General features: G+C 35.1%; 2 protein-coding genes across 2 annotated transcripts; one reads left to right on the forward strand and one right to left on the reverse strand.

Annotated features, from left to right (window-relative positions):
- Positions 1-1,723: 1,723 nt before the first annotated feature.
- Positions 1,724-3,271, forward strand: LOC121730204 (protein ALP1-like). Its single transcript, XM_042119151.1, has 2 exons — positions 1,724-2,024; positions 2,130-3,271. The coding sequence occupies exons 1-2, from the start codon at positions 1,731-1,733 to the stop codon at positions 3,054-3,056; spliced, it is 1,221 nt and encodes a 406-aa protein (XP_041975085.1). The 5' UTR covers positions 1,724-1,730; the 3' UTR covers positions 3,057-3,271.
- Positions 3,272-5,897: 2,626 nt separating this feature from the next.
- LOC121730203 (semaphorin-1A-like) lies at positions 5,898-26,427 on the reverse strand. The gene is made up of 11 exons (XM_042119150.1): positions 26,175-26,427; positions 14,637-14,777; positions 12,053-12,149; positions 11,922-11,973; positions 9,260-9,512; positions 8,827-9,020; positions 8,425-8,566; positions 7,439-8,120; positions 7,008-7,327; positions 6,580-6,769; positions 5,898-6,491 (listed from the first exon to the last, which is right to left on the reverse strand). Exons 2-11 carry the CDS (start codon positions 14,725-14,727, stop codon positions 6,269-6,271), a joined length of 2,244 nt encoding a protein of 747 aa, XP_041975084.1. The 5' UTR covers positions 14,728-14,777; positions 26,175-26,427; the 3' UTR covers positions 5,898-6,268.
- Between the last annotated feature and the right edge of the window lie 346 nt (positions 26,428-26,773).

Below are 26,773 nucleotides of genomic sequence, written 5' to 3' on the forward strand. Positions count from 1 at the left end.
TTGTTAATTGTTATTTCAAAGTTTAGTAAGGACTTAGGACATTGCAAGCTGATCACCTGATTGTCTGACACTCAGAACAGGAAAATAAGGTCTGACAAGTAAGATGATCCATGCGTCGGATCACGGATGGGCATGCAAAAGTCAGTCCTGCGCATCTCTCGCCAGTCGTGTCGGTCGTCCGTCCCACTGGGTTATGCGAGTTAAAAGGAATAGAGAGTGCTCATGTGTACTGCGCACACACTTGGGCACTATAAAATTACTCCTGCGTAACTGGCCTGGTTTCGATGAAACCAGCCACCGTCACCGAAACCGGTGTGGGGGTTATTATTATTATTATAAGTTAAAAATAGGATTTTCAATAAAACTTGTATGTTAGTAAAAGTGTTGATTTATTATAAAAATGTATTTCCTAAAATATAGCTAATACCAAAATCAGCCTTTAAAAAAGTATATTCTACCTTTTCGAGTCACCTGCAATAAAAAATGTACACCTGTTAAATAATAATAATTCTGATACCTATTTATTATTTCTCAAATAATATTTTATTATCAAACGTTCCGCGCGGCTTCGCTCGCGTAAATTAGATATTTCACAGACAAATTCTGTGCCCACAGGGCACAAAAAATAGCCTATGTCCTAATAATCAAATGAAAAATGTCCTTCACGTGGTGAATTTCTTAATTCTTATCAGTTATCTGTACCAAATAACAGAAAAATTGCTCCAGTAGCTCGTGAAATAATTACCCCTTCAAATAATTTCCCCCGTTTTTTCAATTTTTTCCTGTATTTCTTAGCTCCTATTAGTCTTAGCGTGAAAAAATATAGCCTATAGCCTTCCTCGATAAATGGGCTATCTAACACTGAAAGAATCTTTCAAATCGGACCAGTAGTTCCTGAGATGAGTGTGTTTAAATAAGCCCTCTTTCAAATAATTTCCCCCCGTTTTTTCCACATTTTCCTCTATTTCTTCGCTTCTATTATTTTTGGCGTGATAAAATATTCCTTATAGCCTTCCTCGATAAATGGGCTATCTAACACTGTAAGAATTTTTCAAATCGGACCAGTAGTTCCTGAGATAAGCGCGTTCAAACAAACAAACAACCTCTCCTGCTTTATAATATTGAAGTGTAGATAACATTTTTACTACTTTTCTTACTATTCTACTACTATTTTTCGAAAATGTGTCAAATAACTACCTAATTTTTACTGAATCGACCGACTTGACTCCTTGACTGTATTGACTTTTTCCTTCGACTTTGACTAAACTTTTGACCTGACGATATAAAGAAACGATGCTGAAAATTGTATGCAACAAATAACAATACAGCTGTTTTCCCGCTATTAATAATACTTAAAGACACTACGACAGTAAATTATAAAGGATAGACCTTTATAATTTACTGTCGTAGTGTCTTGTACTTGACACTGGCCATGGCTATATAGCCAAAGTGCCATATTAAGAAAAAAAAAACACTGTTTTGTTTTGCTTGAGATAAAAGGTCGTTGTCACATCAAAGAATTGGGCATTGGCTTCGGCCTGATGAAAACTCTATTTCAGATGGTTAATATAAAATAATTGGCTTCGGCCTTCACTATCATTCATTAAATAGAGAAAACATAGAAATGGCTGTATGGGCAACGCTCCCTTTGCCTGTCCCGACCGGGACGAATTAAAAAAATGTTTATGAATAAATATCAATTAACCAAATAGTTTTTCGAAGACTTTGTGATGGATTTTAGTACAAAGTTTATTTTAGAAATGTTTTTAGATGATAGTATTTCCACGGTTAATAGATTAATTATTGCTACTGCAAATGTTGCAAGCGAAAACCTTGAAAATTTCCAAAAATATAATATTTATGAACATAAATATATTCCGCAGCCGATGAGACAAAAATACGATAAAAATGAATCTAATGACAAAAAATTTACAGAAAAGTTTGAGTACTATAAATATCTACGTAAATATTTTACAGACTATGATTACCTACAAAATTTTAAAATGAAAATGCATACAATTCAGGTATTTTTACAATCTTTTATCTTTGTTTTAAAATTAACACCATAATTTAAAAGCATATTGTATCTGTGTGTAATAACGCAACTGATTATTATTTTTTGTTTTCAGGAACTTATAAAATATTTGAAAGATTTTGTTAAAGAAGATACTTCAATAGTGCCTTTTGATAAAAAAGTCCATATATTTTTATATGCAATTACAAGTGACCTGTCCTTCAATAAAGTCAGTGAGAAGTTTGGTCTCCATAAGTCTTCGGTGAGTTATATTTTTCACGAGATTGCTCAATTAATCAGCGAACAAAGATTTCACTTCATCAATTGGCCTAGCTTAGTTAAACAACACATCACTAGAATGAAAGTGAATAGTAGATATGGATTTCCAAACTGTGTAGGGTTTATCGACGCATGTAGATTTAAAGTCGGTTCTAAAAGGAAACGGAATCCCAATTCTAACATTATACTCCTACAGGCAGTATGTGATGAATCACTCATGTTTACTGATATCTACGTTGGAGAAATAGGGAATAGCAAGAAAAGTAAAGTCTTTAAAGAGAGTCCACTGGCAAAGAATTTGAAAAAATATGTTGATATGGAAAACCATATTCTTGGTGATTCCTCCTACAGATTAGAGGATAATTTGATAACTCCATTCTCAAGTGTTGATTCTTTGTCAATTGAAGAGATAAAGTTTAATGAAACTCATTGGAACTCCCGTAAATATATTGGCCTTGCATTACAAATGCTCAGAGACCGTTTTAAGAAAATTAATCACATTGACATTTGCAAACCACAGTCTGTGAAAACCATTATATATGCTGCATGCGTGCTACATAATTTTATAATGATCCATGAGGGTCAATCTCAGCTGAAAGAAGAAAATAACCTAAATAACTATAGTATAACTTTTGATACTAATATTGTGACGACAGCTGCAGAGAAGAGGCAGTTTATGTGTAACTATATGGCCTCTTTTACACCCAATGTATTGTCCTGCACCGAAAGTGAGCATGCTTACTGTCAGCAAGGCAATACTTAAAGATATATCAGAATATTATTTGTAAAACACACTAAAGGCCAGGAAAAAACAGTGCATGTCAAGTTTTTTGGGATTACCCAATCCTATGGAGTTTTGAAACAAGATGACAGAGGCTCATCCTAAAAGGACAGAAAAATATGAAGGATTCAGTATTATTTTCTATGAAAATACTAGAGTAAGTTTTTATATAATATATATTAATCTTATTTTTATCATTATCTTTGTTGTTATTTCTTGAATCCACAGTATTATGCACTAGCAGCACTACTTATAACTTATAAGTAATTGCTGTGCATGTTTGCACCAGAAGTGGGGCACAGAATTACGAAAAATTAATATTTAAGCCAAACTGAGATTTCAATCTGAATGGTTTTTCTCTTAAATAGTAGCTGTAACAATATAGCCTAAAAAATGAGTTTCAAGATCGTCGATCAGACCGAATGATTCATGTAGTTATGAAAGTTGGTACAGTTGTTCCTAAAGGTGTCCAGATGAACATACTAAATAGGAGGGGGGAAAGGTCTCTTTTTCAAGGTTTTTGCTTGTGACTCGAAAATGTTTTATTATTAAATCTCTTTAGTGACTTCTGCACTAATTATCTACTTACATTAAATTTCCTATAAATTACGTCTTAACATTTTACTGTACAATCATTACTTTAGGAAATAGAGAGTAATAAAAGGGTATGCTCACACTGTTTTTTCTATACAAACATATTCCCCAATTTACTCCCTGGACAATGCGTTTAGACAAATGATTTTTATATAATATTATGACCTGTTAAAGCTAGGAGAGATTTTTTCTAAATTTACTAGTAAATAAAAAATATGATCCTTAAAAATGGCAAAAAATGATACCCCACTAATCGACCGAATAAAACAGAGGATGATGGGCATTTTGGTATACCTATAGTCTCAACAAAGATAAATTATACACCATTAGATAGCTCTTAGTGAGTAGGTAAAAAGGTTATAATTTTTGAGTCACAAGCAACAACCTTGAAAAAGAGACCTTTCCTCCCCTCCCCCATCGCCGGCTCGTGTCCCACCCTCGGGGACTTTTAGTATATTCATCTGGACACCTTTAGGAACAACTGTACCAACTTTCAAAACTACATGAATTATTCGGTCTGATTTCCTTAATTTTCCCAGGCTAATAAGGATTTTAATAAAATGAAAGAGTAATTTTCAAAAACTTATATTTCACTACAAAAATATCAAGAAAAAATTACTGTTGCAAGAATGAGATACACATACTTATACATAGGTACAACACAATATTTAATAAAAACGTAAATATTTTTGGATACATAACAATCAGTCTAAGCAGTTTCGACTCTTTTAAATATGTGTTTTCACCAAACCATTCAGTGAGAATTAAACATTTTTTTTATCTATCCCATGAAGAGACCCACACCTTGTGTGCGTGAACATAATTTACATACGTAATAGTTTTATACAATGTTTATCCCTTGTTTGATATTATGTTACAAAAATCACTCGACAGACAAGCACAAAATATTATACTTAATAACAATATAGTTTATGTGTAGCACATAGTATGGGGTCTTTTTTATCAGGGATAAGTGTACAAAATTAGTCGAAAATGGTTATTTTTTAAATTATGATCATTACTGCAGTATAAAATTTTTAAAAATAAAATGTTTCTATTTAAAGTATTTTTCTCGTCTATAACTATAATAAAAATTTATCTCTTAACATTATATTATTATGTAGTAATATAGAGCAGACGTATACTGCTTGATTATTTTACGGTGGGAATATACTCGTTAATTTCTAAGTATCTGGTGGTCGTTTCAGCCTAAAATTGATTTTATAGATCAAAAAGTAAATAGGTAGGTACGGTAAAATATACAGAGAGTAATATTATATCGACATAAGTCAGTATATTGTAGGTGGTATGCATAACTACTTAAATATCAGTATATCATGTAGCACAAGCGAAATTATTACGTATGGCATACAATTTCAAATGAAGCTTCAAACTTTAAATAATAGGATTACAGGAGCATAACATGTCTATATAATATAGGTACATTTCCTGATGTATCCTAAAGTACATTAGGCACTAAGTTGGCAACCTACAAGGCACTATGCAGTTAGCACAGCATTTATTATTATAACAAAACTTTATATTGTTATAACAAAAATTATATTTTTCGAACAACTATTCGTAGACGATGCTGCTTTTAGCCTGGTCTGCTTCGCAATAACAGTTAGCCCCATAAGTATATTTCTCTATTCATACTTCATAATATCATTAAAATTTTGTTTGTAACGATTTGTCGACTACTAATACGACGTACTTAATATTTAACTTCTTAATTACGTCATTATATACAAATGTTTATTTACAGTTAGCTGCGCCGTTCTATTACCTAATTAATACATGGAATGTTGTAAGTGTACATTTTATACTAAATAGAATAATTTTGAAACATTAACGAGTTCCTTTTAAGAAATGAAATTTACTGCTCACACTGTAATTGATGTACAGTCTCAATAATTTATTTCTAAATAGTTAAGTAGTAAAGAAATTGCTCTATTTAGTACGATATGCAATTTTACAGCGCTGGCTTTAAACAAATAATATATTTACAAAATCTTAACTGTATTAAATACTTCAAATTTACTAACATGCTCGTTAGCATAGCAATATTTTTATATTTCTACGTCAGATAAGTTACAAACGATTTAGATTCGGAATTCACTAATCGCCATCGATTACATCTCTCACTGCCGCACTCAGAGTGGAACATTAATTACTTAATTGTAATTAATTCAAAATTTTGACATAAGCCCAATACTTTATCTGTCAAAGTCTTCATTAAATTGAAGTTTAATCATAAAGTAGGAGGTTAATTCTCAGCAAGGGTGATTTTTCTGACCATGCTTTTCATAATATGAAGGTACACTATCCTTTCTTGGAGATCTGTTTTCACTAGCAACCTACCGCTCTAGTCCCCATGCTTGACGGCATAACGCGACAGTCGTATGCCATAATACCATTGAAAATAAAACGTTCAATTCACTAATTCTGTACAATAATACAAATGCAATATTTACAAGAGTCTTTGCACAATCACAAGTCGACATTCAACCGATTTGTCGGTAATCTTGGCACACAAACGCACTGATTGTCACTATCACTCACTTCGACATGGTACCGTACATAGTTCGCTGCGGTATGTTTCAAATGTAAGTCTTTTTCACCTTCTGCAGAGTACCACATTTCAAATCTTTGTCTAGCGATTCCGTGGAGTTCCTTAGGTCTAGAGTGCGGTCCTTCCCCAGTTCTAGATGCAAATTATCTTGTTTGGCTAAAGGGCACACGTTGGCCACCATATTTACGTTTTTTGATCTCGGTGGCATGTATCCTGAGTTCACATTCAACGGTGTTTCTAAAGGACTCAGTCTGAAAAAGAAAAAATAAAGTTAAACTCGCTCCCAAGATGTTGGAATTAGAAAACTAGTAGATTAGAGTAGTTAAGTTAATGATTTACCTGTTCAAGTGATTGTGTTGCTCATTGAACGGGGAGGTGTCGGTAAAAAAAGGGTGCCGAAATCGCCGAGAAAAAAGGTAGCCGATGACAAAACCGACCATCAGAGTCACTAGACACGACGCGACCACGGCCGTCATTAGCGCTTGGGCACTGTAGATGTTCCCATCTGCTGCCTCGATTGTCAGAGAATCTATAATGCGAAATAATTGGTTAAGTTTCTAAGTGGCGTGTGCTTCTTCATCTTAATTAAAAACTGACTAAGATTATTGTGAATTCATCGATAGGATCGCAATACGCCATTGCTGGAAATAGCCATGCTTATCTGCTAAATCCTGTTTTGGAAATGTTTACATACATACTCAGGATAATTAGGTTCTGAATATTAATTAATGTACTTGCAATTAAATATATATTGTAAAATAATATACCTGTTTCAGTTTGGCTAGGAGGTTTTTGTTCGGAGATAACGTTCGTTTCAACAACTTCTATTAAGATTTCATTCTGTATATCGTTCTTTGGCTGTCTCTGATTAGGTTCAGATTGGGTCGGTTGTTTAGTTGCAGGATTTCTATTACTGTGGCGCTCCCCAGAGGGTAGTGCGGGCAATTTGTTACATATATCAGTCTTTCCATTCTCTATGTTTTGTAGAAACCTTTCTGGGTTCGGGAATTGTCTGTTTCCTACCCAGGAACACTGTTGCTGTTTGGAGTCCCACGCGCAGTGTGGATCTTGTAAAGCTACACATTCCCTGGAAAAACAAAAATTACAAATTACAAAACGTATCAACTTTGTTAAATAACAATGTGCTCTACATTTGATAATGAGTGACAAAGTGTTGATAACATAAGTAAACATGTACCTGCACGACAGAACGCTTGTACAGTGCGATAACGTGACTGCTTTAATGATATCCCCTGATGCGACTATTAATTTTTCAGTAGTGAGTGCAACGTGCATCTGCTTTATCGGGACGCCCGGGGGCAAAACTTGCATTTCGGAAATGACTGCTGTTCTGACGGGATTTCTGCTGTACTCGTCCATGCTGGCGTCGAATTCTCCTTCGTTTGATGCGACGTTTACTGCTTTAATCACTCTACCGTCATCCGTTCCCACGTACATGACATCATATTTATTTCCATTCATGGATTGTACTTGTGGATGAATAGCAATAGCCGAAAACCTATATTGTAAACTGACTCTAATGAGTATTGGGCGTGCCAAAAACGATGGAACCGCTTTGTCCATCAACGGATGTGACTTAACAAAATTGATCGCCGAATCTGAAAGGGTCCTGCTATCTTCTACGCAGGAGCCCGGCTGCGGCTGAGGTACTTTGTCCTTAGAAAGGGAGAGCCAATTCGAGTTCATATCCTTTTGGCCCTTAAAAGGTCCTTCGAAAGCGTCTAGAATGTCCCTCATTGCAAATGCACATACAGCTGAACCTCCTATCGCATTTTGTGGAGTTGTAAACACTGCGTATACTATATCATTTCGATTGCTGCCGCTACCATATATCCCGTTGATTATTTCAGTCGTTGCCTCTGTAAAAGTAAGAAAATCATTAAGTACGTAAAATTCTGTAAAAAATTAAATCGCAATATTGTCTCCATTCTCCACATATAAGGTCAATAAATGAGAAATTATTGCGAAGGTTAATCGAAACTAGTAAATATAAACAGCTCGTTCCAATGAATGTTTCCTTTTGGAATAATTTACATAAATTAATGGATATCATTTAAAGCTAAAGCTATATTACTGTAGTTTATTAACATAATAATTGTCTTTCGTGCTACGGAAATTGCACGATTGTCTATAATCTTGAAATTAAACCTTTAAAATACTCACGAATTTCATCGAAATAGAACGGGTACTCTCCGGGTATTGAACAATTTAATCGGGTCTTGAGGAAGGACGTCCACCGGTCGTTAAATGGATGCGGTCCGCCTTTATCATTTAAACAAACTCTCGCCACCCTCGAGTACACAGCCTGAAATGAATCTCGTTTTAAAAACACATTCATTACCGCATACGCAATAAACGCTTTAGCCATGCATCACATTTAATTTTTTATTTCTTTTGCTTTAATGTGCTTATATTTCTTCATTTGCTATTTTCGCCGAGATAAAACGGCTCGCTTGTTTGTGAGCGTATGTTTTACGTAAATGTTGCTTCGCTTGGTAAATTATAGCATCATAAAGTTCATGATAATTTTGATTTCATTTTAAGTAGCTAGATGTAGCAACACACCTTCCCACAGTTCATAAACTCGACGGCGGTTTCACGATAAAAGAAGAACGCGTGACTCGTCGATGCAACGGCTCCAACAAAGGAAGGATCATTTAACAATCGCAGATCTGAGTGCTCGGTTCGGACGGGCTCTCTGTATATCAATGGTTCCGACCCGGAGAAATCTGCTGCCGTTGCTGTATATAGTTGACCATCTGGAAATAATACAATACTAATGATTTGCTTGTTACATTCGCTTTAAATTATGGCCAATGGTGTGGTCATGGTTATTGTTATCAATGACTTTAAGAAGGCTGTTGTGTAAGAGTTGGCTTTGAATAGTATATATTTTAATGTTAAATTTGGTAGAAAATAGTTTGATTTTGGTATAAAATTTTTACTAAATTGTAGAAAGTTTAATCATGCTGGCAATATGTATACGAAATATGGTTACCGGTGAATATAGCTGTTGAGTTGTGCTGCGGGTTATAAGGACAGCGGCCAGTTCCGTCGAATTCTTCGAGGTGGTGATTCGGTGGATGCCTGGCGTACCGTCGGCACATGGGCTTGAAGGCGTTGGTACCACACACCAGCAACCGGCCGTGGATACGGGTGGCCACACGTAAGTAATTTTGACATTCATCTGCCGATTTCCCCTTCAACTGGCATAGCTCGCGATGGGCATCTGTTGATTGCCATTCTATACGCTACAGGACAAAGGAACTAAGGTTATTCGTATTGCTAGGCGTAAAAATGAACTAAAAAGTATATACCTTTAGAGGCGACAAAATATGAAGTGAAAACTGACAAATACATAATTATTATGTAGAATACATTTGTAAATAATTGTAACATAATGCAGAAACGTTGTTCCTAAAGACACATTGACAGCCGTACGTTATTAGCAATTAGTCACAGCCTAATTAGCGCTCTGTTGAGCAAATCCTAAACAGTTAAATATTTTGTAATGATGACGTCCAAACAAACATCTCGCGTGCACATCTATCAAGTGTACCAAGACAAGTGACGAGGGCAATTCTGTCGAATTTCGCATGCTAGACGGTGATATCGCTGGTTCATATCGTTCATGTACAAAAGCTAATAATAATTTTATGCGTAATGCAGCAGCGATCCATTGATTGATGTTGCGTGCACGGGCCGCTACGCCCAGGAATGCGCTAGATAGAGAAAGGAGATATGCGTTTTTGCTCTAGGATATGAAATCGCCATGAATTTCTTCCGAGCAATTTACAGTTTAAGCCCATGATTTATAGCAACAGGGAAAGACGCCATTAAATTTAATGAAATATTTCAGGAGGTACGTGACAGCGGGTTCAATAACCAAAACGTACTCAACGCGCCCATTAAAATTTTAAGACTGTTTATGAGAATACTAATTGTCTACTGATGTTTCATGTACTTAATGCATCCGTTTCCCCATTAAAAAAAATGTGATGTAGTAAATAGTCCTAATTTCCCTAAACTAAAAAGTACTTCTCGAAACATGTGTTAAAATTTTATTTGCATACTCTTTGAAATCGTGCTAGCTGCTTTGACCTGTTTAACTAAGAATAAACGAGTGGTAACGATTTAAGGCGGATATCAATGTTTATACAAGATATCTTGTGTTGCATTTTACACAGCTCGGAAGATTCGCAATGATATTTATAGCGCTGAATAAACGAAACATTTCGATAAGGATTTGGACGTCCGATGTAGCTTAGCAGTTGGCTACCGTTCTTTCTGATAAGATTTATTAAAGTGTTAAAGTAATTGAATTCTCGAGTGCTGGTTGTGGGAGTAATACGAGTGCCAGTACAAGTCTACAATTACTTTATTGTACTTTTTATCGTGTCGTAAGCTAGATGATACTTGGTTTTTTTTTTAATGAAAGAAGGGGGCAAACGAGCAAACGGGTCACCTGATGGAAAGTAACTTCCGTCGCCCATGGACACTCGCAGCATCAGAAGAGCTGCAGGTGCGTTGCCGGCCTTTTAAGAGGGAATAGGGTAATAGGGGAGGGTAGGGATGGGAACGGAAAGGAATAGGGGAGGATAGGAAAGGGAATTGGGCCTCCGGTGAACTCACTCACTCAGCGAAACATAGCGCAAGCGCTGTTTCACGCCGGTTTTCTGTGAGAACGTGGTATTTCTCCGGTCGAGCCGGCCCATTCGTGCCGAAGCATGGCTCTCCCACGTATATTTATATTGGTAAAATAAAATCTTGGTAATAGGGTATGCTTACTTTTATCCATAACGAGCTTTTGCCCGCGGCTTCGCTCGCGTTTGCAAGTATTATTATATACAAACTTTCATCCCCTATTTTGACCCCTTGGGGGTAGAATTGATCAAAATCCTTTCTTAGCGGATGCCTACGTCATAACATCTACCTACATGCCAAATTTCAGCCAGATCCGTCCGGTTGTTTTGGCTGTGCGTTGATAGATCACCATGTCAGTCAGTCACCTTTGAGTTTTATATATAAGTATATAGAAATATATAGATATATAGATAATATTATGCGGAAGTGTGTCTGTCTGTTACTTCGTTAGGCTTACACTGCTAAACCGATTTTGATGAAATTTTGTATAGAAATAATTCGAGTGCCGGGGTTTTCCGGTGATAAAAATGTATCTAAGTAAAGAAATAATGTGTAACATTTTTATCTCTGAAAAAAGACACCGTCCACATAATAAATGAATTTCCGAGTGAATAAGTTGCGGAAAACATCATCTAATGTTTTTTGTTTGCAATGAGTCGTATTATTCTAGGCATTCAATTGTAAGTACATTTAAAAGTCCGTTAAAGTATGAAACAGCTTCTAGACATAAATGTAAGTAGTTCGTGCTGAGCTTATCGAGCATTTTAACTTTGTACACGACCACGTTACGTCACGAGCTAAAACTCTCGTCTGCCCTTGGCCCTTGCGTTAAACTAAAGTTATTTGTACTTTTATTACACTACTTTAAAATTGTTATGAGCAATTTACACTACGCAATCCACCGATAAGCTCGCGAGATTGATATACAGATTCATAAAAGTTTTATAAAAAGTTATGTAGTTAACTGGATTTTAGCTTAGTTTGTAGCCAGTATCAAGTAACAAAATAGTACTAACCTGTTCAATATTCTCTGATAAGTCGTATAAACTAAGGTTGTAGACTATACTCCTGAAAAGAAATACGTAAGATTAGAAAAGGTCGAATTTAAATAATAATAAGAAATGTGCAAACTGATAGAACTACAAACCTTCCTCCGACCAAAATCGAGAAGTCATCTTTTTCTAAGATTCTAAAGTGATTTGGCCCTGTGACATTACCGACGAACTGTTCGGGAGTGTCATCGCCTGAAACAAACAAATAACATTATTAGAGAAGGATAGGTTCCGATAATGCTAAGAAAGTATGGAGAGAGGATGGAAGCTTAGTACTTCGTGTAGTAAATATTATGAAAATAGTTACAATATCATGGTACATTCTACAGGATTATTATAAGGTGTTTTTTTTACGAAAGTTCTTTCGGTTTGGATTTAAACTTAGGACGGATCAATTTACGATCGATCGTTTATTATGAAATCCGCAATAGAAACTTGATAGATCAAAGCAATCTTTCGTAAATAATTGACCTCCTTTAGGATTTACCATAGACCATAGAGACGACCATAAAATGCGTAAAAACTAATAACATATTTCGTTGCGGGTGAATCCACGGGAATTTGCCCTAAATAAACACCCCCCGCCGATATCCATAGTAAATTGTTTATGGTTCAGGCTCGCAAATTAGAACACGCGTTATTCGCACACTTCTTTGTAGCTCAAAAATAAACATGTAGATGCTCCCATAGAGATATTTTGCTTTCAACTTGCCTCTACCGTGATATCATGGTAGCTGAAGTGTTGTTGTGAACATTAGAAACAATTTTTTGAGGTTTTTGAAATTAATGCACACATATTATGATTCTGGAAATAAATGTTAAATGCGAAACAAAACACTATCTTACAATGAAGTGTATTTCGGACGATTTCAACAGAAGCAAAATCGGTTCAGCGTTTTGAGCGTGAAGAGGTAACAGACAGACAGACATACTTTCGCATTTATAATATTAGTATGGAAGTATGGATCTATACACGCAACGCGATAACACGTATAACAAAAAAGTTATTACGGCAGTTGCAAGTTGCAATAGAATTTTAACAATACACCTTTCAACCGGTTCACTTGATAATAATGTCTACGTAATATGTTACACACTTCTGTCTGTGCTTATAAGTCGATACTTCCTTTTTCGGATCGCAAATCGCTATAAAACATAACATTTTTTCTTTGTTACTTTATACCAAAGCCTTTTTATAGTTTGAAACAAAGCTATTATATTATAGAATATCCTCCGATGTGACTTATATTTTGGTGTAGCATCTTCTTAAATACATGTTTCATAAGAACCATAAAAATTTGAAGTTTTATGTGATAAAAGAATTAAGAAAAAAATAGCATTACGTTAGCGTAGTTGATTGATATGCTAGTATTTCACTAACAGATACATAACATCGCAGACGTCTAGTCGTAAATAGACGCACGTAACACGCGATCGTTATGTACGTGTGCGTGAATTTGTTCGCATTTAGCGATACACGCAGTGGCGTAGCCGGGGGCGACCCGGGGGGCCTCATGGAGTGGATCTCCTCAATCTCTCAATGTAGAATTATATTATTGATATATTGTTGGTAGATTTGAATTCGCAAAAATTAACTGTCACTGGATAACCTACCTACGACCAAACGGCGAGCATCAATGACATAATTACCTACGTTTTGTGAAATACGTCGCCACGGTTGGGTTCCGACTTTAATGTTTGTCCCAGGGCCTGGTTAGCTACGCCACTACACCACGTCGCAACCCCGCGATATGTTTCGAAACCGAGAGATAGCGACATTCACTCAAACAGCGATTTGTAAATCAGTGTGTGTAATCATGGTCGCTTGTTGCAAAAGTATCATTCAAGTCGATCATGCATTTTTAAAAGTCAACCGATTCAAATTTAAAGGTTAAACATTTATAAACGGGTTCACCGTTCAAGTATGTAAATCTGACAATCTCAAAATAAAATGCGAAATTGTCTGTTTGTTTATTATCTGAAGAGATAAAAGCTGAAAAGATTTTATTGGGTATGGAGATACTACGAGACCCGGGAAAGGACATATGATACTTTTTATCCCGGAAATATGTACGGTTCCTGCGCGATAAACAAATTTTGACGCAACGGAGTTGCGGGCGTCATCTAGTAAGTTAAATCGTATTTAAACGACGCAAATATGTTTTTTTTGCCTTTAAAATTTGTACTAATGAGTAGCATTATGATACTCAGCCTAAGATTGGGCTGTGGCCGGAGGCTTAAGAGTGGGGTGCAGTTGTTTTCTATTTTGAACACTTCTGCTTCGTCTCCCCGGTTCCACTTATACGTTTGTGACGACCCCAATGTAAGCTCTTATTTCCTGGAGTTTTAATCGTCAAACTGTTTCCTATTAGGCAATACCTAAATAAATATAATTGTAAGTACGAAAAAATGGTCTTCGTACAACGCATAAACTAGCAATCTGTGGTAGGTACAAGTTTTAATGTAGGATTTTTTCTTACCTTAAAGCGTCGTCGTTTATCTTCTTGTATATTATAATGAATTTTAAATTTTGTAAGTCTCGTTAAATCTCGGGAATGGCCGAGTAAACCGATTTGGCTAATACTAGTCTTGAAATACTTATTCGTGAAAGTCTAGGGAAGGTTTATTAGGTTAGTGATACGAAGTTAACTGGGTCATCGAGTTGTAATTAAAACTTACCATATTTGACGTGAATTCTAGCGTTGGCATCAGGCATCCACGCTTGTGCGGAGGACGCTAGCAGAACCAGGACCGCGCGGGCGACGGCCATGTTGCTTTAGTACCTGGCCATTTCTATACACGCCATCTTTCCTCTACTACCTGTGGAACAAGAAAAAATATATTGTTAACTACATATTCAATAGCTTTTGGCAACGTAAATCCTTATGGCAATATTATGATGTCGAGTTAATAACTTAAGAAAGGTGGATAGATAGGTACATATTCTTGGAAAGACAAAAACTAAAATACGTTTTCTATTAAGTTCCTAAATATGTTTCAGACAGCTAGTAACTCTGAAATCTATACGTGATTTTACAATGGAAAATAGAAGCTCTATATTCAGCGCTTAAAACCTATGGCTGAGCAAAATGAACGCAATTTAGCTGTTGACGGTACTTCGTTTATCAGAATTGATTGTGGAAATAACACAGAATGAATCTTTATCAGTTACAATTAGTGATAATAATAATTACTCATAGTATGATAAGATTAACAACTCAAACAAAAATACTATAAGTAGTAGCTTTAATTATTATAAGTAGGTAAAAATTTCGTAACCACAAACTTCTAAAAAACAAGTAAGTAGGTACCTAACACCTACATCTAAGTAATTATTTTAATACACCGACCTCAATTTGTTTATTACTATTTAACGACATTGAGGTTATCAGAATTTCATTCTTATCTCAAATTACTTTAGTATTTTTAACACTATCGTGAATAACACTCATTAGCCACCTACATTTATTCATATACATACTTACATACGCCTTTTTACCGAGCTCTCTAAACTGTCGCAACCCCAAAAGTGATTTCTTACCCTCCATTCACGAAACCCCAGTTTAAATACTCGTAGAGAAGCGAGTGTTTGCCTCTGTAAACAGATATATCCTTGCCAGACTTTAATATGACGCGCAGATTCCTAACTAAATGACGCCCGCAATTCCGTTTCGGAATAAAATTCCTATGTCCTTTCCCGGGACTCAAAGTATTTACATACCAAAGTTTAGAAAAATCGTTTCAGCGGTTTGGGCGTGAAGAGGTAACAGACAGACAGAAAAACACACTTTCGAATTTATAATATTAGTAAGAACTATGGATGCACGTTTCGTGACATCAAGATCGGATGAAAAGTATTTTTGGGTTTCCGGACATTCTAAACTATACGAATCATCCGGTGAAAGAAATGCATAATCAAAATGTCGTTAACTGCTTCTAATAATGATATCGGCTATAAAAATTATATTTTTCCTCCTGCTCGTATAATATTTTCATAAAGTCTAATATATTCATAGGCCGGCTTGGCGGTGGTTCTCGTTTATTTTTTCTTGTTTTACGAACGAAACGTATGTTGCGTTAGATAGACAGGTTTCCAGTTTTAGTTTTTAATTACTTTCGTTCTATTTATTACGCACCATTAGTAAATTAATTTGGACATTAAACACGAAAAACATTTTATAATAATATTAAGGTTATGATTTAATTTCTTAAGTCAGATTTGAGGGGTTCTGTTAATAATTTTCGGCATAAAATATCAAAGAAAGTAATATTTGTTCGACTGTAACAACCTACGCGTAGTACTGAGTTTAACAAATGAATAACGCCACGCACTAATGAAGGGGCCGGCCCCTTCCTAATTATAAATATTATGGGTTGCAACTACACACTCAGAAATCTCAGTGGAATACTCGGTACATCCAAACATACTTAATATCTATAAAACAGTGAATAACATTAGCGGATTACATTAAAGTCACATCTGATTTCCGTAAATGGGATAGCACCCTTTCATGAAGCAATAAACATTAACCAAAACGAGCATAATTTCTAGCGTGTTATCTTCTCAGTTAAAAGCTTGATGCACATTTGATGTATTTGCAAAGCAGTTGTAACAGAAGGCGTGCGTTTTGCGGAGAGGGTTGAATTGGGGGTGATTACAATATGTAGAATAATTCACTTTTGTCCAACGTCATACCAACTGTCGCCTCGGAATTCAATAGCGGATTTAACACGAAATCGGCTTTGTCATAGTCGTATAGGGAATTGTTACGCCCATGCAGTGTTACTTTAAATCTGTGCGGATGAATTCGAAAGCCATTGGCCTGAATAAGAAAAATATTGGAAGAGAACAGTTACTCATTAATAAAATAAATTATGTTGATTACTAATATGCCACTATTAAGATGATAACGTAACAAACATTACCCTACTTTCTGAGAATCGAGTATGTATTAGTTTTGACAAAAATCTACTAAATTGTGAGTGTAAAAATCTCTCTCTTGCATTGAACAGTGTGGTGGTAGCGACGATTTTTTTTGAGTGTATACAGGTTTTTTGTACATAAGAAATAACTTCGTTCCATCCGGGTGTCCATTGACACCTCTCAAGTTTTTTATTCAAAAATACTGTAAAACGTGCTGTTTTTATAAAGTACCAAACCCCTTAAGCTCGTAGATTACTAATGTTGTATGTAAAAAACTATTCTGAAGACAAAAAGAAACATAAAAGTTTAAATATGTTCTGTTCCTGTATAATATTAAGTTAGAGTCGGCAGCTGCTTTCCGAACACAAGGCGTAATTTATGAATATAACATCGTATGCACTAACATCGAATACGAAATAAGAAATATAAAAAGTCACGGAGACATTTTGATGAATACCAAATGAGGACCTGATGCTAACGTCCATCCAGAGTGGTTCTACCTCTGACAGCACTTTATTGCAACCACATAAAGGTTACTTTGCCACAAACTGAGGTGTAAACTTGCGCAAATGGACTAAGGACTAGCTACATTCATTTACTGGTGTGACCACTTCAGTTTTTCTACTTCAAACCACACAATTAACTTTACGATCTTGGCGAAACCTTACACAAGTTTCGATATCACTATTCACTTACGCACTTTAATGTATCCTGTTTGATGTTGGAAACCTTAAAAACTCTATCAAAGTTTGTCGGGCTTTTAAAAGGTCTTTTGACTATATTATCATGATAATATATAATATCATGTATGTTTTGTTAAATACAAGCATAATTACATAATTTAGAAGTCTGTTATACAAAACAAAGGAACATCTTACAAAAAGTCGATTATTTCAACATCATAATTTACATTATTAGATACGGTATCGCTTTGAGGTAATTTATGTTCAAAGGACTTGAAAACTCTATATAAACTCTATATTTTCTTTCTTTTAACGATTTTTTTCTCAATAATAATCATCAATACTTTATTATTTTCCGTTTTAGGTTACCAACAGTATTTTTATTGGCATTTAGGCTCACTATAATATTATGCTAACTAATATTAATTACGATAAAATGCTTTTTATTGCTTCTTTGGCATATCCACAATTATCCCTCGCTGGTGTCACTAAAAACAATGGGACATTAATTTGAACGACTGGCAGACTCGATAAACTCGATATCTATTCAAAAACAGTTACGAAAAACAAACCTAAATATAAATTAACATATTAAATTACATTTGCATAACATTATTGTTTCGCCCTGGGGCAATTTCACTTTTATTACGTTCAATAGCCTCATTACGATGTAGTTTTGAGAGAGAATTTTTGCGTCAAAAGATAAGTACGCAACTCTTTACGTAAGCACAACGATCTCTACTTTAAATCGATTCGAGTTTTCTCGACTCGTTGCGCAGCGAATGTAATTATCGTGAGATCGTAACTAGTTTTAAAATTGAATTTCCATTTAAGTTGCATGGATGGCTTCCCGGGATGAGTCTGCCGGCTGTACGCGCATGGCGTGACCAAAGATAGCCGGACGATTATGTAGATGCGGTTGACATTCGAGGAGGCTGCGGTTCGACGTCCCCGGCTATCTCACGCAACGCAAGAACTCTTCGTTCTCATACTTTTTTATCGTCCGCATAAAAATAGGCTTTATTACCCGAGGCGTAGGCAGTTAATGTAAGTTTTGCATAAATAAGGACAGACCCTGGTGGGGGCTGGGATGCGTTTTAATTTTCCTTCTACAAAATGCAGGGTTTATTAAAACTATACGAAAATACTTTAGAGTGGTATGTGTCCCTGGTATATAGTTCACTGTGATAGTAGCAGTGTAGAAGCACTTAGCACTGATGAAAGATATAATTACTTTTGGCTGCTAGGTTTCAACGTCATTTAGCCAAGGCTAAAGAATTATCACTTTATTTTGTTAAACCTAGTTTTTATTATTCGTAGGTTAAACCATATACCTAAACCTATTTCAAACATGTTATAAACATTTATGTAGATAATATTATTATGTGCACATATAAATGAGAGACGTGCAAAATATGTCGCAAAGGACGTGCGACGGATCACCGATTGATACTTACGTGGAGGGACTGAAAAATGGATTTTACGGGCAACATCCATCATAATATAAATATACATTTCCATAATATGCCATTGTGTACGAAGGAATTGGAAATATATTACGTTCCCTGATATATTATCTCGTTTTGCGATTTATTTAGACCATGTAGATGTTAGTACTTTAGGTAAAACCTAATCTTTTTCAGGCTTCGAGGGATCGTCCCTTGATATTAGTTCAATGCCGAATTCTAAGGATTTGTTATCCTGTTACGTTCCATATTTGAAATTGAAGGATATTATTATCTACAGAATATATTATAGGCATTGAAGATAGAACGTTCTATCTTCAATGTCTATTATCGCACGGGAACCGTAACCTTTTCCGGGATAATAAGTATCCTATGACCTTTCCCGGAACCTAAAGTATCTCAAAACGAAAATTTTAGAATTATCGGTTTGGCGTTTTGGGCGTAAAGAAGTAACAAACAGACAGCGACACTTTCGCATTATTAATATATTATATGAATTAGCCATTCATTCATCATTATCTAAACAGGAAGCTCGATAAGTAGGTACCTATTATTTACTTATTTTAAGATGCATTAAACAACCGGTATTTAATTCCGTGTTATTGAAACTTAAATCTGAGCATCTTTTATTATTTTCCTTAAAATGCTTTAAATAAAATATTTTATTTTTCGTTCTTCATTATATTTACGAAACACTCCGCTTTGATTTTATCTCGTTTGAAGACGCTAGGCGTGGAGTGATGAATGTGATAAAGTGATAACATTACGGTTTGAAATATTATATATTTTTTTTATTTTATGAATTATTGTTACATCCTGTTAGCAATAATTCTTTCTTTGTTAAATTGTTATGCCACATATTATAATAATAAATGATGGTAGAAAAGATCATGACTGAAAAATTTTTTTTCCAGGCAAGGCAAGGCAATTGTTTTCGCTCCATAAAAATCTTCCTAAAGAGTGGAGACGCTAAGTACTTACTAGTTTTTGCAGTCAGAAAATTAAATTAAGCACTTCGTTAGCCATTTGCAAAAACTGGATTCTGACGTGGTTTTACAAAAACTGAGCTAATTATAGTGGGCGACGACCTTGATGTGTTCGGGAAAATTCTACAGAACAAATCATATCATCATTGAAATGATTAATGACTGATGTGAATAAAATACACAATCCGTATAATATTGTTTTTCTATCCCTTTGTAGTGGTTTTTTTCTGGATAATTTACTTGTTCGTCTTAGGACGTAGACCAGAGTACACACATCTATGTAGTTATATGTTTATGCTAGTCTTTAGTAAAGACTAAAGACTAGTTTTGACATTATAATAACTTTAACTATACATGATATTCTTTATCGCGAATAATATTATTTAACATAATTTTGCTATTAAGCTCTACCATAAAGTACCTACTGTAGTTATGTCTATTGTGCTACTGGTAACGCATTAATTAATGGACTAATATTTTATGCTGACAGAGCGCGAATTAGTGAAGTGTGTCACGAATGTGCGCATTATAATACATTGTAATTGGGCTGAAGTGAGCTACAAATGTATTAATTGCGCCGCGTTCACCCAAGCCTTTATTATTTTTAATGAGCAGTCAAATGATTTAAATGATCTTTTCCCTGATTTAATTTTAATGGGGGCTTTCCTAAGCTACTCTGATGTGTCATTCTTTTGTCGGAATAACGACATTTTTGTACAGTCAAAGAAATTTATTCATACGCAGGTGGTGGACCTTCTTTACTTGGTTGCAACTTGCATATACTTATGTAAGTATGTCATAATAATGCGACCTGTGCGATGGGCTTGACATAATCCGACAGAATATCGTAGGTCTACCGTTTATCTATGACTCAATTCTCTGATAGAACCTAAGCTTTTGTAATTTGTATCACACCAATGGCGCTTACTACTACGATCGGTATGTCAAGTACTTACATACAGTTCAACAAGGCTTTATTTGAACGTGGCGACAAAAGGAACTAAACGATTCTATCATACAAAAACGACATTTTTGACATGTGTTTGACAGTTCTCCTTTACCAGCAGCGCTCCCGTCAATGTCACCCACGTTCAAATAAAGCCTTGTCGAACTGTAATTTACTACAACGCGTAATATACACGAGCAAAAGATGACGCATATTATAAATAGCAAGTACTATTTAACCAATAAATACATTGTAAATTCAAATAAATCTAAACTAAGTTCAATATCAGTTATAATATTATATATTATGTATTAACTATAACTGATAAGTGATAATGCTCATTCATCAATGGAACTGAGTTAAATATAATACGTGATATTTTACATATTACGTTGTTAGTTTGTTACATTTGGAAACCCAATCCACATAATATTAAGGGAAATCCGCTTAGTGATATTAAATTGTCAATTGTTCCTTTTAAAGCACCGTTAGAGGCAGTTGGCACTTGGCATATACATGTATAATAACCCAAGAGCCAGCGATAGCCACGATTTCGTCATTTTATTAAAAGCTGAAAGTTTACCTGTTTATATAATAGCCCTTATAGAGGTAAGAACGTCTAGCAAATATGGAATTTCGGTCGCGGTTACTTTAGGATGTAATAAACTAGCTCTGAAGGTATACCTAACTTTCGATAGCATAATATAAAGCTGATTTTTTAAATCTGATTTTCCTCCATAGAGGTCATATGCACAGAATAACTTTCAGCTTTTATAAAATGACGAAAGTATGGCTGTCGCTGGCTCTTAGTCAGAAAATGTTTAAAGCAACGTTAGATAACACACAATTTCTATTTACGTAGCCATATTAGTGGCTATATTATATTAACTAGCTTTAAGTTATCCATTAAATTTTTTGGTACTTATTACATTTTGGTTAGCAACGAACATACACACGAAATTTGGCCTTTGTAATTTAAAAAAGGAGAGAAAGGAATTAGGGCTTGAAATATTGTTAAGAAAAATTTCCTCAGCCATTTATTATTCGTCTGTCAACAATAAAGCAATCAGTAAGACTTTTTTATTACGTACACTTAAGCTCGTTAAGTAATAAAACTAAACACGTAAAGGAAAGGGGTAGAAGTATACAGTCGTCTTGTTTAAATTTAGTCTTGCCGCAGGGTATTAATAGCGTGAAAGAAGTCGATAGAAACTGTGGTAACATTTTTGAAACAGAAAATGTCGGCATACTTAGCATCTATATATTAATACGCAAGCGAAAAACTTTGTTTCCCTTTTGACGAAAAATGCGGAAACGTAGGTGAATGAAATTTTGCACAGTTATAGTTTATATGGTGAAGGAGTGTATCGAGCTAATATTATTTTGAAATTATGCTTTTATCACACATTTTTTTTTAACAATAAAACATTACTCACACTACAATACGCACACTCAAGAAGATGACAGATTTTTGAGGCACAAACCTATACATACGAATTATACTCTTTTATTTATAGTTGAAGTCTGTTGACTACAAGTTGACAAATTGAAAATGGATTATAGTTATTTTTTTTTATTGAATCTTAGATACTATTAGAGAATGCTTACACGGCCAGTCTGAGATCGGCTGAGTCCCAGAGAGAGTCGAGAGTTGAAAAAAAAATATATATATGATAAAGTTAACATTTTTTTACAATTTAAACGTAGTCCTAATGTCGTTGAAACTAAGGTCGAATTTCGACCATTGGGCGATCTCTAGTATTATAAATTATGTAATGCTATATAAAAATATAGGTGAAAATTGCAAGAGATGTGTAACAACAACTAGATAATATGTTAATAGGTATATCAAATCTACATAGGAAATCAAAGATGATATTTGAATGATTATTATAGGTTTTTGTCATGTTTTCATTTAATTAAACTTAAGAAATCATTATATGCAGCCGTAAATTAAGAAAAAGCTAGTCATAAACATACAATATGAAATTTTGTGACTAGCCTCATAGTTTGCAGCATAGGCATATTAGGAGAGAGATTTCGTCGTCAGTCATATCTAACTAAAAGCGATTGCGAATTTGGTGTCATCCATCTTGGGAATGTGCTAGTGACCGACTTACCCCGACTTGACAGTCCAAATTCGTCAAACCATGTGGCCTATTGTAGCTCTATTATACTTCCTAAACCGAGTAATGGAATACTGGCACTGAATTGTAATTATAATACTTAGGTTTTATGTTGTCAACAAATTAAGTTTCTCTCCTTTTGAGATTCAAAATATTTGAGATCGCATAAAATATCATAGAGGCTCACCCGCATGCAACAAAATATGTTATTATTAACTAGCACTACTTTAGTGTTACTTTCATATTTTTCGTCTGATTGCATTGTGATTTGTGATTATACTTTTAGCATAAGTTTTATATCATTATTAATTAACTTAGGTTTATTATCGTCAGCATATTATAATAATTTATTCTGGTTCATAGTTAAGAATCGTCGGTTTCAATTTACAGTCAAATTTTTACCGAATAATTATATTAATGGAAAATTGGAACGTGTTTCGAATAAAACTTAAATAGAAATGTTTTTACAAAGCTTTAATTACAGAGTATTTTGTTTCAGGCTCCGAGGTAATTTAACACGACGACGAGGTCTAGTAATAATAGACATTTAATAATTGCTGACGATTTCACGTTATTTAAAAAATGCTTGCTTCGTGCTTTATATAATAGCTGTTATTATAACTGTAGAAGTTAGTTGAAAACAATCGCTCAATAACATTGGGTTATATAATATATTGTATGAAAACAAAGGACATGTACCTAACTTGGGGTAGCCATGGAAAACTACCAAGACGCGGCCTAATTTCCGCACTCACTAAATTATTTCACGCGTCTGACTGCGCATAATTATGGGAGTCACATACATTATATAATTATAACTTTGGGGTGACTGGGAACTCTACCGAAATAAAACTACATGCTCTACAAAAATAAAAGCTATTGTTATTTGTTACAGAAAAAAAAAGTAATAACGTTTCAAGTGCGTGCAGTGGATGATTTTTTGTCAAGTTAATATTGTAAAAGTGTTTTTTACCCGCCAACGCTTTCTCTTCATTTGTCAAAGTGTACGTGCGTTCGTGTTAAAGAAAGAAAACAAAACTTGAATTATGTAGAGTTTGAAGCCGTTACCTTATTCAGTTACACTAATGCTTCAGTGTTGTTTTTATGCCGGTTCACAAGTGTGATATTGTACGGAATAACGCTTTCATGTTGCTTTATGCCCATTTTAATGAGTACAATATAATATTACGAATGCAGCAAATGAATGTGAAACTATTCGGATGCGACTCTACATTTTACGGCCGACGAAAGTTCTTAGGCTGGAATTACTGGCGTCTGGGATTCTAATTTAAAATTGAGATGCCACTACAACTCTACGACATACTGAAGTTTCTGTGTTTGAAATGTGTGCGCTATTTAGTGAATTACTCTACATCGTAAGGGAATATTTAATAAACTATCAAGTTTGTATCTTCTATCTCATGAAATTATTACAAAATGAAAGTGAACTCAAGTTAAGTAAGTCATATTATACGTGGGAGAGCCATGCTTTGGCACGAAAGGGCCGGCTCGACCGGAGAAATACCACGTTCTCACAGAAAACCGGCGTGAAACAGCGCTTGCGCTGTGTTTCGCCGAGAGAGTGAGTTTACCGGAGGCCCAATCTCCTACTCTATTCCCTTCTCATCCCTACCCTCCCCTATTGCCCTATTCCCTCTTAAAAGGCCGGCAACGCACCTGCAGCTCTTCTGATACTGCGAGTGTCCATGGGCGATGGAAGTTGCCTTCCATCAGGTGACCCGTTTGCTCTTTTGCCCCCTTATTTAATAAAAAAAACTGAACTCAAGTTATGTAAGCAAATATTATAGTCAAATAAATGTTAATTCCTAGTTACGAAATCTTGTTCTGAATGGGCGAAGGCGTACGTCGTGTCAAATATTTATTTTCGGTCTTTAGTAATTGCTTGAGATTATGTGTGGGTACACCACTCATAAATTTTGTTAGGGACACTGAGGTAGTAAGTACTGTGGTTTCATATAACCTAATATGTGACTTCTGAGAAAACAGATTTGTATTTCCAAGTACAATTTAGAAGGAATATTATACTTTTGATTCAGTTAGATGCTTATGAAAATTGAGGGATGTCTTTTAAAAACTTCCAGAATTTATCTGCCATGCCATAGTCATGGGTATTTAAATATGTATTGATAATTTTTAGGTAAACTTACGCTAAAGTCATGAATTGTAGCTAATATTTTATTGCGCGCAATAAAATATCTATAGCTAGAGTTATCAGTCTCTTAACCTTTTAGGTCACGAATTTCGGAGGTTCCAGTAAAACCTGGTTAAAAACAAACATGTTTAGAGTGCACAATGAACAAGCATGTCGGTATCCCCCCGCCCGCCGCCCGCGTCGGGGTGCGGACCCAATTGCTTGCGTGTGCCGACACCATGATCCTCCATTACTCGGGACAGACTCTACATTTTAAAGTGCTAACGTAAAACTAAAATTTGTAATTTTTAAATCGTTTTCTAAGTACATAATGATTTACTATACTTTTCAAGACTTCACAATTTTGTAAATTACAAATTACTTGATATTTGTATTATGTACTTTAAAATTAAACATTAGTAGCAAAGTATGTGTTAGACTCTTTCTTACGCGCGGTTAACAAAAACTAAAAATCAATACATATTTTTAGTTGTCATTGAAATTGGCCATCGTTTCATGATCTAAAATAAAAGTGTATCATAAATCCGAAATTCAACCTAGTATGTCGTATCCAATTGATAGGTATTTAAGTTTGTTAAACCATTTTGAATTACCTTGCACAATGCACAGTGTATTAAACCTTCGATAATAATAATAATAGAAGGTGCCAAAAAGTTACTTATTACACCTAACAAGAAATAAAACATCTGCACCACAATACGTCTAAGTTATTGTAAAGTCAACCTCAATAACCAATAACTTCAGACTTCAACTCCAGAAAAACAATTATCCATTGTTTTCAAAACGCATGGTGTTCGCGTGTATGTCAACAATTCATGCACGCTCTCTATCCCTCCCCTACATCTGCAGCTTTTTGTAATAACATGCCATGCGTATACTCAGTATAAAATTCAGGGGCAGCCAACGAACTTACCAAAATAATTTTCACCCAAACAAATCCAAACTGAACTCAATATCCAAACAGGTCATAACATCATTAGATAGTTTTCACTAGCACCTCCAATTATCACTGCACACACAATGTTAACGGGTCACTGAACACATTGGTATAACTCTGGAGTTGTAAACCGGTTCGTCGGAAGTGTTACGGTGTATACGCTAGTGTTTATAGAGTACGCGACGAAAGTTCTCTACGACGAACGTACGGTCGGGGCGCACTCGTCTGCGGCACTGACGCGAGTCGCCGCGCGCGAGGGGGCGCCCCCCGCGCCCCCACGAACTCGCCCGACCGGTTTCTCTATCTTTTTCATGCGCGTGCGTTGCCACGTTCACCGCTTGTCCCGACTCCGAGGCGTTGCCAGTCCTACAATATTTTTTGTTTGGACACTGGAACGAGGGGGTAATAAAATAGAAAACTTTGAAGAGGGTAATGATTGAGTTAGATTCTAAAAACACCAAATTGACACAGTTCCAGTCGATTTGATAAACACTGGTGTGTCAAATGTGAAGCGGAAAATGGGGTATATGCTGCGTGAAAAATTGTTTGATTAAAGTTTGTAGACATAGCTCTAT

The sequence above is a fragment of the Aricia agestis genome, chromosome 9, assembly GCF_905147365.1.
Source record: "Aricia agestis chromosome 9, ilAriAges1.1, whole genome shotgun sequence".
Taxonomy (NCBI): Eukaryota; Metazoa; Arthropoda; class Insecta; order Lepidoptera; family Lycaenidae; genus Aricia; species Aricia agestis.